General features: G+C 31.0%; 2 protein-coding genes across 5 annotated transcripts in view; one reads left to right on the top strand and one right to left on the bottom strand.

The window, feature by feature from the left end:
* The window catches only part of LOC106461767 (pentatricopeptide repeat-containing protein 1, mitochondrial-like), a 35,255-nt gene extending 23,594 nt beyond the window's left edge, over positions 1-11,661 (bottom strand). For 2 of the 4 annotated variants that reach the window (XM_013921618.2, XM_022388805.1), the window contains exons 1-6: positions 11,523-11,661; positions 9,210-9,849; positions 8,828-8,965; positions 5,685-5,894; positions 4,564-4,674; positions 2,613-3,031 (exon numbers count right to left, since the gene is read on the bottom strand). In XM_013921618.2, coding sequence (XP_013777072.1) covers positions 2,613-3,031; positions 4,564-4,674; positions 5,685-5,894; positions 8,828-8,965; positions 9,210-9,743 — 1,412 coding nt within the window. In that variant the 5' untranslated portion in view covers positions 9,744-9,849; positions 11,523-11,661. Of the gene's footprint in view, positions 1-2,612; positions 3,032-4,563; positions 4,675-5,684; positions 5,895-8,827; positions 8,966-9,209; positions 9,850-11,137; positions 11,356-11,522 lie in introns of those variants that run through there. The other 2 variants (XM_013921619.2, XM_022388804.1) reach the window with 2 other exon arrangements.
* Positions 11,662-11,918: 257 nt separating this feature from the next.
* Positions 11,919-13,362, top strand: part of LOC111086345 — a gene marked incomplete at its 3' end in the record, with an annotated part of 13,799 nt that continues 12,355 nt past the window's right edge. Inside the window, exon 1 of the mRNA XM_022388803.1 lies at positions 11,919-12,776. Coding sequence (XP_022244511.1) covers positions 12,362-12,776 — 415 coding nt within the window. The remainder of the gene's footprint in view (positions 12,777-13,362) is intronic.

Genomic DNA, 13,362 nt, shown 5'->3' with positions numbered 1-13,362 from the left:
AAGTAGTATAGTATATATATATATATATATATATATATATATACAGAATTAGGCATTGGAGGGAGTGATTCAGTTTTTACATATACTTCAATATATTTTGTTTTTACTGTATTATGTACACTATATCACAATAAGTACAAAGAAAATTTATTTCATAAAAATTTCAGTATATCAAATTATTCTTTGTGCACTAAGAATCTGGTATAGCAAGTGCATTATTAAATATTTTTTGTATATATACTAGCATAAAGTACTATACAGTCCATGATAACAGTGTAAAATTGTTGAGATGTTTATCATGGGCTGTAAAAATAAAAACAAGTTTAGTACCTATTACATAGCTATGTGAACACTTCCACATAATATTATGGATCAAATATTATTTACAACAGTAATCAATCTGTTTTAAAGATTAAAGAGTTTGATAAAATGGACTAGCAAATTTCTACAAAATTTTTGAATATTAACAAAAAATATGTACTAGTATTTTTTTTACATAAAAATAACAGCTCAGCATGTACTTTTTAAAATCTGAATCAAGCCCTACTATTGTGTTTAATCTGTCTTTGCATTCAACAAAATGTGATCCGAGTTAAAACTTTACAAATAAAATATTACAGTAAAATCCATGTGTCATCATACACACAACATTACAATTGGTAAATATGTACTATTTCACCATGTTATACTCGTATATATTCAATTATTGATTTACTTAACTTAGTTACTTTTACGATAATTAAATCTGATATATAAACACATTACCTAGTCTGAAAAAATTCAAAAAGCAGAAATGAAACGAAAATACTGATTAACAGCAGTACTATGTATAGTGATACACACTGTATTGACCCACATTTTGGTATATGGTAGCTATTTTCAAGAAATATTTTGCACAATTATTTTACAACAATGCCAGTTGTAAATGTCTTTCTGAATATATTGCTTATTAAACTTTTACACACACATAACTATATAATAGTTTCTCATAAATTTCACAACATTACAATTTTACCATTTATGCCAACTGCACGTTTAATTTTAAAAATACTGAAGTGATTAGGACATGTGAGAGCTGTGAAAATCTATTCTGTGGACAATCAGATAACTTGAAACACTGCAACCCAAGAAAGGAGTGGTTTATTAACCCTATTAAACTGCACGTTTAATTTTAAAAAATACTGAAGTGATTAGGACATGTGAGAGCTGTGAAAATCTATTCTGTGGACAATCAGATAACTTGAAACACTGCAACCCAAGAAAGGAGTGGTTTATTAACCCTATCGTGACAAGCATCCTTTACTGCACGTCATGAGGTTTTTAGTGACTTACATTCAAAATTTTATTAATCTACTTTTTTGTTTATGTTATACCAATTAGTATAGCATAAAATTGTAGTTAATAATACATATTTCAATAATATACAAGTTTTGAGTTTTAAATGTCTTGATACGAGTGTTGTCAAATGAGAAGTAATAGTTTGATAGAATCGAATAGAGGGAGTCACATGCGTCAGGAGAATGTATCGCACTCTTACTGGTGGAAGATTGTTACATGATGATTTGCATTTGAATCAGTTGATTACAAGGTACATAGGAGCTCAAGGCTTGTGGAATGCAAAAAATTTTTTTTGCATAGAGAGGGCAGCACTGAATGAGAATACCTGTTTATGTGAGCGGTTGTAATTTACTGCATTTACCTTTAGGACAGTTAAGGTTATAATAGGTAAAATAATTATAAGACTATAATAAAGATGTTTCACGAGACATGCACACGAGCAGCTCGTTGGTAATGTAATTCAATAGCGTAACATGTTTTCAATGTTCCCCATGTGATTTACAACTTATAATGGTGCAAATAGTGGTTAAACACTGTTCAAAGGGCAATAAAACTTAATTATAAATAGAATATACCATTATGAGTTTAAAACTACTTAGGATAAATGAATGTAGTTTCATGTTACAATTTGAAGTTATTCTAAAAAGAAAAAAAGGGTAACATAGATTTATTTCCATTTCTTTTTGGTGGTTACGTGGTCAGTCAAATTGACCAATGTTGTATAGAGTTAGGGTAGAGAAAATAACACAAGAAATATAAAGTTTTACAGAAAACAAACGTTTGAAATGCGTTTAGGATGTTTTAGAGATTACACAAATTAAATTTGAGATTTTTGAGATGAAGGTATTTTTAATCTTAATATGAAAATCACTTTGCACACAGGCTATTCAAAACAAATACCTAATATATTCATGGACAAATCTAATTTTTAGTTTATTCAAACTATTTCACAAAAAAATTATTTTTTTGTATGTGAAAGATTTATAATGTTTACTGAAAGCCAAATTTTGTGAAGATACACATACCATATTAAAAGGTAATAGTATCAAATCTATAAAGACTTTATACGAGTACAGTACAAAGAGGTCACGTGGTCAGTCAAATTGACCGAGCCAGTACTAAGAGAGTTAAGGTGGGACTGAATATGTTCCCAATAATCTGTCTTTCAAAATAGCTGGAAAAAATCTTGTCTTGATACAACAGATTTACAGCTAAGGAAGGGTCTGTTGATAAATAGTCCATTGAATATATAATAAACTGCCTCAATGACTTGCCTGTCTTCAGGTTTCTCCACGTTTCTCAAACCTATAACCTGCTGGTTGTCTCCATTTCCTGAAGAAAGCAACAAGTTTGGTGTTTCACTCTTTTCCAGAACACATATACTACTCTCTGGATTGATGATGGCTGGGGATTTGTTTCCCTCTTCTTCCCTAGTAATGCTTCTAGTTTTATCACTTGATTCACTCACTAATTCTTTCTGAACAAACTTGGATGAACTTATCTTCAGAATTTCTTTGGAAGGTTTAGGGTCCTTGGCTTTTCTTGAAAGACTATATGACTCCTTCTGCCATTCTTCTAAAAGTTGCTTAGATACATCTGGAGGGCCAATGCCACAATCTCGAACAGCCCGAAGGAGAAGATTAAATGCATGAACTTCAGGCAGAGTTGTAGAAAATTTCATGAATCGGAACACCTGAAAAAGAAAAAAAAAGAAAATCAATACCTACTTAAAGTCTAGTAAATAAAAAGAAAAATACCTTAGAAATATATAACTTCATATGCATATTCATTTAATTAACCACAAGTGTATGACATTCTTAAATGTACACATACTACAACATTTTGAAAAGTATAAGGGAATCTTGATGCTGCAAAAAATTATTTGTAAATGTTACTTCAGCAAATATTTAACATAAAAACTATCAAAACATTAATATACACAAAATGTTGCTGCTCTACAGGATTGTTAACCCCATTAAATTGCATTTAATTTAAGCATATCTTTTATATTATCGAAGCAACAAAAAATCTAAGTTATGTTACCTTTCCATAAATATATTCTTTTTTTGAATGATGTCTTTCAACATATTTTATTTTGTACATGTGAGATCAGATTGTTATTACAGTATTCTTACGTAAGGATCTAAAATTTCACCAGAATATCATCCAAAATGAAGCTACTTTGCAAAAAATATAAATGCATATTTTTATTGTTTGTGAAAATGTAAAGATATCTACAAAGCAGATAGAGTCAAGATATTATGTGCCTAATACCCTGACTCTGTCTGCTTTCTAATAGGAGTTTTTATGGTTTTGTTATTAAGCACAAAGCTACATAATGGGCTATCTGAGCTGTGCCCAACACAAGTATTGAAACCAAATTTTTTATTGTTATAAATCCTCAGACTTATTAAGGAGATCAGATTGTTATTACAGTATTCTTACGTAAGGATCTAAAATTTCACCAGAATATCATCCAAAATGAAGCTACTTTGCAAAAAATATAAATGCATATTTTTATTGTTTGTGAAAATGTAAAGATATTTACAAAGCAGATAGAGTCAAGATATTATGTGCCTAATACCCTGACTCTGTCTGCTTTCTAAGAGGAGCTTTTATGGTCTTGTTATTAAGCACAAAGCTACATAATGGGCTATCTGAGCTGTGCCCAGCACAAGTACTGAAACCAAATTTTTTATTGTTATAAATCCTCAGACTTATTAAGGAGCCAATGGAGAAGCCATTAGAGAAGTACAATACTCTGTGGGAATTTGAAAGATGGCCCTTTTTCATATCAGGAGGTAGGGTTGGAAGATTGGGTGGATAATGTTGGAGGAAATACAATAATTTGATTGTTTTTGAAAGTGACCCTTTCCCAGAAATGTGTTTTATATTAAAATAGCTTAAAATGATACTTCAAAGAATCTCACTTCTCCTCACTTCTTTTATTTAAAAAACCCCATCAAAACTGACATAGTTCTGACATACTTACTTGAAGGATCATTTTTACAAATAATAATATAGCAATTGTTAAAAAAACCTCAAAAATAGCCTGGAGTCAATGTTTCTTATCAATTTGGTAATTGGCAAAAAGAACCGCTCAGAAAGTAGCTGGAATCAGCTATGGATTCCAGCACATTTTATGCACAAGTGGGAGAGGAAAGAACATTATTATCCTAAAGAGCTTATATGCTGAAGAGTTTTACAGAATAAATTAGTCACTACCTGAATGGCATGAGTAAAACCAGCTTCTTTATTTGTTATACAAGCTTGTAATAGGAAATTAAAGGTCTCTGCAGTAACAACATGTCCATTTTCAGTCATTTCATCTGCTAACTAAATCAGATAAAGAAAAAAAAAAAAGATGAAACATTTTTACATAAACAAGTACAATGTACTGGAAGGATACATATATTAAGAATATTCATTTCCTGGAAGCAACATATAATACATTTATAACTATGCTTAAAAAACACTAGATCTCTATTCATATCATTTTAATTAAACAGATAAATCTTTACAGTTATGCATGAAGTTACTACTTTTCATTACTTTATTTTATTATATATTTATATGACAACTGATCTTACAAGTGTTTCAGTACCTTATTAATTATCTGAAAGCTGAAACTGGTAACAAATAAGGTCCAAAATTATAAAATAGGATATAAAAAAATAAGTTAACCTGGTATTATCAGGACAAAACAAATGCATCGTGGTACAAAATTTCAAGCTCACATAACAGTACTCTAGAAGGTGACATATATGTGGCCATGGTAATGGGAGAGTTACAGAAACTAAATACTCATCATACAAACATTTACTCAAGTACAGTTTGTAGATATACTAAACTTAAATATTATTTTACATTGCTCAGAACCCATGTGTTTCAAGTTAAATTATTTAAATATGTTTTCACACTACAGATAATAATTAACTTAAAAACTCTTAACAAGGAGTTTTGTCCCAACAATCTATTCCAACTCCTCAGCTCAAGTTTCTATGGTGTTATTTCAAAAGAACAAATTTATAACTACATTATGCTTTTTGTCTTCAAAATAAAACCATTTGCTGTTTAAATACAAATGTATATTTAACAAGATACCATTTGAAACATTTTAGTTCTAGAAGAATGGTTTTAACTGGTATTTTAGATAATAAATATACCCATGCAATTCATTAAAGTACTTAAAACATAAGATTCAGAAACAAACACTGCACAAGGTTCAGATAAAATTGCTATACTTAAAATTCATGTAGTGCTGTAATCATAGTAAATTTACTAAACAATAATTATGCCTTTAAATAAGATGAAATTGTCAACAGAAACTTCAAACAAAAGCCTACTGAAAAAGCTGTCTCCAGATCTCCACATCGTCCAAATGCCTTGATCATAGAATGGAAAGTGATATTGCTAGGTTGCCACCCTTTTTCCATTATTTGTTCTCGTAAATGAATAGCCTTTTGTAGACCATAATTAAGGAAAGGTGTTTCAGCACAGGCATTAAATAAACCAGTTAGAGTTGCAGGTGATGGTGTCATACCACGATCTCTCATCTGCAGAAAGTAATTAATGTTAACTTATAAATCACATCTACAAATTTATATATATATATACACACACACACACACACACATTAGAGTAATCCTTACTTTTGAAGTTTAGATTTACAACACTCTCACTCCCTCATTTTGTTCCAATATATAAATAAGTAATTCACACCAAATTTTATAATTCTGAAGAAAATGTAGGAGCTAATCCTTGTAGCTTGTAGCTAGCATTATATCTGCATATTCTGAATATTTTAGAATGTTCCAGAATATTCTAAATATTTGAAAGTTAATTTCTAGCACTGTAAAGGCTCAAGCGTCTGTTATGACACATTTGCTGGAAGAATAGTGAGTCACTGATTGTGTACAGGCAATTTGTTTTGACACAACAGCAAGCAGCATTATTTTACCTGCAAATAATGACCACTCTAACTTAGATACTAACTGAAAATATGGAGAAAATCTAGACTTCTGACAAAATCGTAGTTAAGAAATAGTTAAATAACAACAATATTAGTATTGTAAATAATATTCAATAAAAATATTTAAGAGTACATTATTATAGGCTTTCCAGGCACATAAAAAAAGAAGGATAAATCTATGTCTATTTGAATGAAAAATTTTGTGGTATTTCCTAACAATATACTAGGGAAAATTAGGACAAATGATTAGTGCAACAAGGTGACTGACACATGTATAAAACAATAAATTGATTACCATTAATAGGAAATTAGGGACCTAATTAAACCAAGTAATAACAATGATATTTAACATGTTAACTGTCATCAAAGTTCCTAACTAAAGTAATTATTGAAAATACTTCTAGTATTAGTCTATTTTCAACAACCCTACCTGTATTATCAACCAATCTATTCACCCCATGTCTACCAAAATCCATGACAATTTCTTAAAGTATAGTTTGCATAATTTCTAACAAAATCATTTGCTTTCTCAAACACCAGTTCCAAAATTGCTTATATGAATCTCATCTCCAACCACCCCTCCCAACAATAAAACTTTTCTCACGAATATTTCCAGTCTACCTGTTGATCCAGATATATTCATGGTAATCTGTCTTTGACCTTTGTACCCTGCTTAATATTTCTTGCCTGCATTTAATGCAAGAACATTGAAAAGAGGTACATAATTCTTATCTTTATAGTTCTGAAGGAAGTGATTGATTATTAACTTTTCAGATTGGCCATTAGCTTAAAAATGCACAATAAATAACTTTCCTTAGCTTCTGCTAATAAACTATTTACTCTCTATAGCTTCAGCTTTATCAACTGATAAGCAAATTCTAGTTACCTTTCTATGCATCCCACCAAAAACAAACCTTTTAGTACTTAATTTGGGAATCTTCTACTATGAACACTTTGTGATCTTTACTTTCCCCACTTTCACTGACAGCTAGAGATTCAACTCTGTTTAAAATATTGTGATAATACAATTTTCTTCTCATAGGATTTAATCCAGAACCTTTTGCACACCAGGTTAGTTGCTGCTAGTAAGAAACTTTTATTTTTTTCTTTAAATACTCAACTACTACATTGTTCACTTCTGAGAACCAAGGCTTGTCCTCAGGCATTATCTTAGGGTCATGGAACAATTAGTATCTGGGTGCCAATTTCCAGTGGTAATTTCATTTTTGTATCAAATAGGAGCCGAAACAAACACAGAACCACTTCACACCAGGTGAATACTTTACCTTCTAGTTCTAAAGGGTTAACCCACTACCACTTACTAACACGCAGTGGTTAGATACCCGGCAACCAGGAATGATCTTTCAAATACTAAATACCAGGCAGTCCAAAAATGTGAATATTAATGAGGTACAACAACAATAATAACGATGATAATAATGCTAATAAAAAATTCCAAGAAAATTATATTAGCACAAATTATATATACAAATACATAAATTATTATATTGGAAGCTTATCAATATTCATGATCATGAAATTATGGACTCTCGGGTATCTATTTCGAAAATTGTTCCTGGCAGCTTATAGCACACACACACACACTGATCAACACTAAACAAGAATGATGATCGATATTTATTTTTCCAGAGCAAACTTTTTATTCAAATCATTTTATCAAGCTAAATGAGAAATCAATCACGTAATTTACTATTACTAATTCTCTAAGTCAAGTGAGAGGTGACTGTAGCTCATCAATATTCAATTTTTGGACTGTTTGGTATTTATTATTTGAAAGATCATTCCTGGCTGTCAGTATCAAGCCACTGTGTTACTAGTAAGGAACTTTAACAATTCATGTGCTTGACTTAGACCTGCTTCCTTGGCCCCAGATTTTCTTCCACCTAGCACCATAGTAAACACGTTTCCCCTCTTCTTTTTCAAAAATAATCTCGACTTTGAGATTTTTTTTTCACTTCTATTAATTCATTTCCCAACCTACTTCTGTCATTCTGAAATTTTTCTCCAAAAAAAAAGCAAATTTTACAAACATAATACATGGTGTTGCTCTAAAATATGGAAAACTACAGCTTAATTTCTATTTATTTAAATAACCCAATCTTTACAATTATCAAATCTATAAACATTACACTATCAATCCCTTTACTATTAAATAATAACAACAAGAAAATCAAAAATTTAAAACAGGGAAAAAATTAGCAGGTACAAAACAAAAAATATACATAAAAAGCCAATTTATTTTATTACAATGAATAAATTAAAAAAAAAGCATTTAAGAACTATACCTAAACTGAAAACAAATTAAAAAATAGTTTATAACTGAAAAGTAAAGTAATTAAATTTGAACTAGGCATTTAGAAAGAAGTAACAATTAGCTTTCAGCTCTTTTTAATGAAATAGGATGACTGTAGCTGACTCATTTTTATAAAGTGCAAAGAGAAAGCTATACACTACACAAATATGGTGTTTGCATTTATTGATAATAATCATACAAACATGTTTGAATAACTTGAAAGCCATCTTTGTATATCCTACTCTTCCACATGCACCAATCAACAATGTATAAATGTATTTCACTGGCTTGACACGGTCTTCTTTTATCATTTGGTTGTACAGCTGGAGAGCATCTTTCAGCTTTAAAAAACAAAAAGGAAGACTTAATTAATTCAGGTATGTTACCAGACATGTACAAGTACTGTATTAAGCATCTATTGTTATTATTATATATATACTTGCAAAACATTTAGTGTTTGTTTTAAAAACAGAGATATTATCAAACCCAAAAACTAGACAACACTCTAGTAATTACAAACAGAACCTGAGTATGTCTTTTATGTTGAGTATAAAAACAGAAATGCCGTAACAACAAAGTTCTTACCTTCCGTTCTTTAATGAGTTCCTTCATTTTGTCCCCATACTCTTTTGGTGACATTTTTTTTCCATAGCTGATAAAGACATCATCATCATCAGGTTCATCTGTGTGAAGGTCTGATTCTGTTTGATATTTAATAACTGATTCAGCATCTGCTACAGTTCCAAATACATCACTGTCAGTCAACTCAGTCTCAGAGTTTTTATCAGAGACAGAAATTTTGAATGAATCTGTTACATCCTGTGGTTTACCTTTTCTCCCCTTTAGTTGAACTTTAGAAGATGGATTTTTACCCTTACTATTTAAGTTTTTCTCCAAGTCCTGATCAAGGGTGCCAAAAGTATCAGAATTTGGTTTTAACCTGCCCAGGATGTCTGATGCACATGTACTGTACTGCAGCTTGTTTTGCTGGAGTGCATAATTTTCATTTTCTTTCTTGAGAACAAAGCTGCTTCTAAGCAGGTTTATACTGATGAATCTTGTATTACTTCGTTTACAAATGACACACATTTGATAAAATATGTGATATTTTTTCAACATTCTGTATAACCTAATGATCAGACTCTTACGTACCACGAAAAACAAAATTTTCTTCTTTTAAGGCAAGGGTTAGTGTCATTTTTGTGTAACACCTATACATCGAAACCTGAAAATAAAAACCATGGAGACTAAAAAACAATCAACAAGACAACAATTTAGAAAAACAACTGATTATAATCTCTCTGTATGTATATATATTTACAAACTTGTTTTTACAACTACTCTTGGGGTCCACATATTACACTACTTTGAGTAATTACTGTTTTTGCATATTATAACACTCAATGTAAGTAACTTAAACTGACCAAAGTATTGGTTGCAATTACTTATTTTCTACATAAACTACATTTGGAGCCCCTGCAGTAATTAGTTGAATTAATTGCAATATTGATGGTATTTGTGTTTACATTTTTTTGTGGCTTATATGTTATAAGAGACACTACAATGGACACATATTCAACTTGGTGCATAAATGGTTTTGAAAAATGTGTTTAAAATCCAGTCTGCAAGTTAGGGAGACATGTTTGGTGGGTTGATTTGGTACTCTTTTTTCTTTTTTAATTCTGAAGAGATTTGAACTCCTTACAATATCTGGAATTTGAATTGCCCACAAGCATGGATGAATTTGCACATTTCCAGGCTATAAGGGAGTAAAACCCATACCCCAATCCAAAATCCCATATATAAAACACATTGTGTAATACAAAGTCTGATTCTTCAGCTCTATGAAGTCATTCTGCAATTTTCATAGGTTCTGTTAGTAGAGATGACCAAAAAGGGCCCAGTGAATCATGCTTGTTGCTGTAAGATGGCAAAGATGAACATTTCTACTATTTTGTGTAAGAGGAACACTTTGCATCTTCATGGCTGAACACTAATGAGGCGCAAATGCTTTTTGCAGGAAAGTAGTTTTCCAATGTTACAGATTAAGCCCTTGACTATAGTATATTTTTTGGATTCTAGCTTGAATGATGAAATCTTGACATCCCATAATCCTCCAAATTCAATCTCACCGACTTGCAGTCTGGGTATTAAAATGCCAATGTATATGGGCCATATTAGTAATTAATTATATGTTTAAGCTAAAAGTATACTTTACGTGAATGTGTAGTGTAATTGTTTGTATACACAGTTTTATTTGCTTGTGTTTCATTGTTCATAACTGTTATTGTTAATCATAACTTAGAAAAATGATAAGGCCTCAATCAGTCAATCCTACCAAACCACAGACTAAAAAAAAAAAAAAAAAAAAAAACCCTAGATTATTTATAAAATTTTCAAAAATGTTTGATTTCTCAAACTTTGTGAATTTGAGCTTTCTTATATAATATTAGTAACCTTTCAGTCTTACTCTTAGTAAATACACAAACATATCAAATAAACAATACGTATACTTTTTTATTTGCGACGACAGTGTCTGCAAATGCAAGGGTACCGGGTAGTGTAGCATAACCAAATTCTGTATTTTGCTGCTATACGAAGTCACACATCATAACAAACAAGTAATATAATGTTACCTAATCAGGCAACTAAGTCTACACTAATTACAATTCAATTCACTCGGAATAGACAATATCATCTCCCTAGAAAGTAGATATGATAACTTGACAGAAGCTTTCTGTTGATTATGATTTGATGCGAATTGCAATTATCACGTCGAAAAAGTAGGCTTGATGTTTGACTATCGCTGATAGTGATACTGGTAATGGTTTACAAGAAACCTGGAAAAATTGGAGAAAAATCATATTTCTATTATTGTTTTTAAGAATAAATACTTACAAATATGGAAACAGTAATATTGTTAAATTATTCAGCTTACTTTAACTAATAAGACACGAATCTTTAGGAACAATGAGTTACTTAATCATAATCAAGTTTGAAACAGCAAGCTCTTCGACTTCAAGTCTACATCTCATGTGAGGGCGCTTTAATTTGTCTAAACTTTTAACATGCTTATTTCGTTTTTTATTGACTTATTAGAATCATTATTCATTGATATAAAGAAAAACATTAACAATACAGGAGTACAATAAGCTATATAATTTCCGTAAAATTTATTTTTCCTAGTTCTATATTGAGGTATGCAATAATTATATTTATTTTCGAAAAAAAAACTCAATAGAGGGCGCGAGTTCGCTTGACGATAACAAGTGAAGCCTGAAATACAAACGAGAATCGGCGAAATAGTTTAAATAGTGACAAGTTGAGCATACGATGCTTTGTTACTCATACCGTCAGCAGATATAGTGCCTAATCTTAGTTGAGGAGGACGCCCGTAAATTCTAGCTTCGTTACCACTGGTGGAGGGTAAATATTTCATTGGTGTGTGTCGTAATGATCACTGTGTGAGTGGTAGTAGTTCAATACAGTCTAGAAAATGTATGTATTCTGTTCAGTTTCTACTCGGTTACTCAACTGATTGTCTTATAATCAATCATAACTTAGTTGCTTTTTATTGAGCAATTTTATGTCAGATGTTGGATTAATTATAAAGTTCATCTAATAAGGATATATGACTTCAACATATAAACGAGTTCTTAAATTATAGAGTTAATTTGTGTTAGTTGTTACTTCACCTTCACTTATTGAGATTGTACACGTGCTCACGATCTGCCTACATGCCAATAAAATTTCGTAGCTCAAGTAGCGGGTTGCGCCTAGCCCCGTCCGAAATTCATTTCATAAAAGATTCTACAAATGGGTTACTGACACCAGAACAGAGTTTTATAGAAGATCTGAGCATAAAAATTCAAGAAAACAAAGACAAAATGCCAAAAATTCAAGTAGTTCAGAAAGATGGATCTTGGTTTGCCCTAAACAATAGTTATCTCCATGTCTTCCGTGAACTAGAGCGCCAAGGAAAGTGCCCGAAAATAAATGTAGAAATGGTACCATTGAGTAAAGTCCCAGAATATGTCCAGAAGCAAATGATTGTGGATGAAAGCGAAATCCATACATCAGTAAATAAAACGCCTGTGAGAAATCTGATGACTGAAAGCACAGCAGGGGCAGAAGGATCTGATTGGGAAATAGGTGAGTTAATTCACATTTGACTCATGAGCTACATCACTCAGTACTGTGTTTTATTGAATGGCCTCTAAGATATTCAAAAACAAATATTGTTTTAATTAATGTGTTTCGCGATCATGAATTCATAATTAATGTGTGTAAAAGATTGTGCAAAATTGCCCGAACCTATATTTGTAATATAATACCACTGAAACGTGCTAACGTTGAATGTGTATAATTTGAAACTAAAGTATGAAGATCATATTTTACTATTAATCATACTCTTTTAAGGAAAAACAAACAACAACAATAAGTTCTTTACTAATAGTTGCACTATACTTGTCAAAGCCATTATAGTATTTTCATATCAGTTCAATTTAATACATCTCTACTGTACTAAAAGCTAGGATGTAAAATGTATTACAATGCCAAGTTTGAAATGGATTTCAAAACATTTTATTCTCTATCGTATGCCTGACGGGTTCTGAATTTTGAAAGTAGTGGTTGCAGTCGTAGGTATATGTATTTGGTATTTTGTTTGTGTAAATTTAGATGTACAAATTCATATATTAAAGCTACCCCCCTCTCTCTCTCTCTCTCTCTCTCTCTC

Source organism: Limulus polyphemus, unplaced genomic scaffold, assembly GCF_000517525.1.
Source record: "Limulus polyphemus unplaced genomic scaffold, Limulus_polyphemus-2.1.2 Scaffold1027, whole genome shotgun sequence".
NCBI classification, from domain to species: Eukaryota; Metazoa; Arthropoda; class Merostomata; order Xiphosura; family Limulidae; genus Limulus; species Limulus polyphemus.
This window is presented reverse-complemented; position numbering and strand designations above follow the sequence as displayed.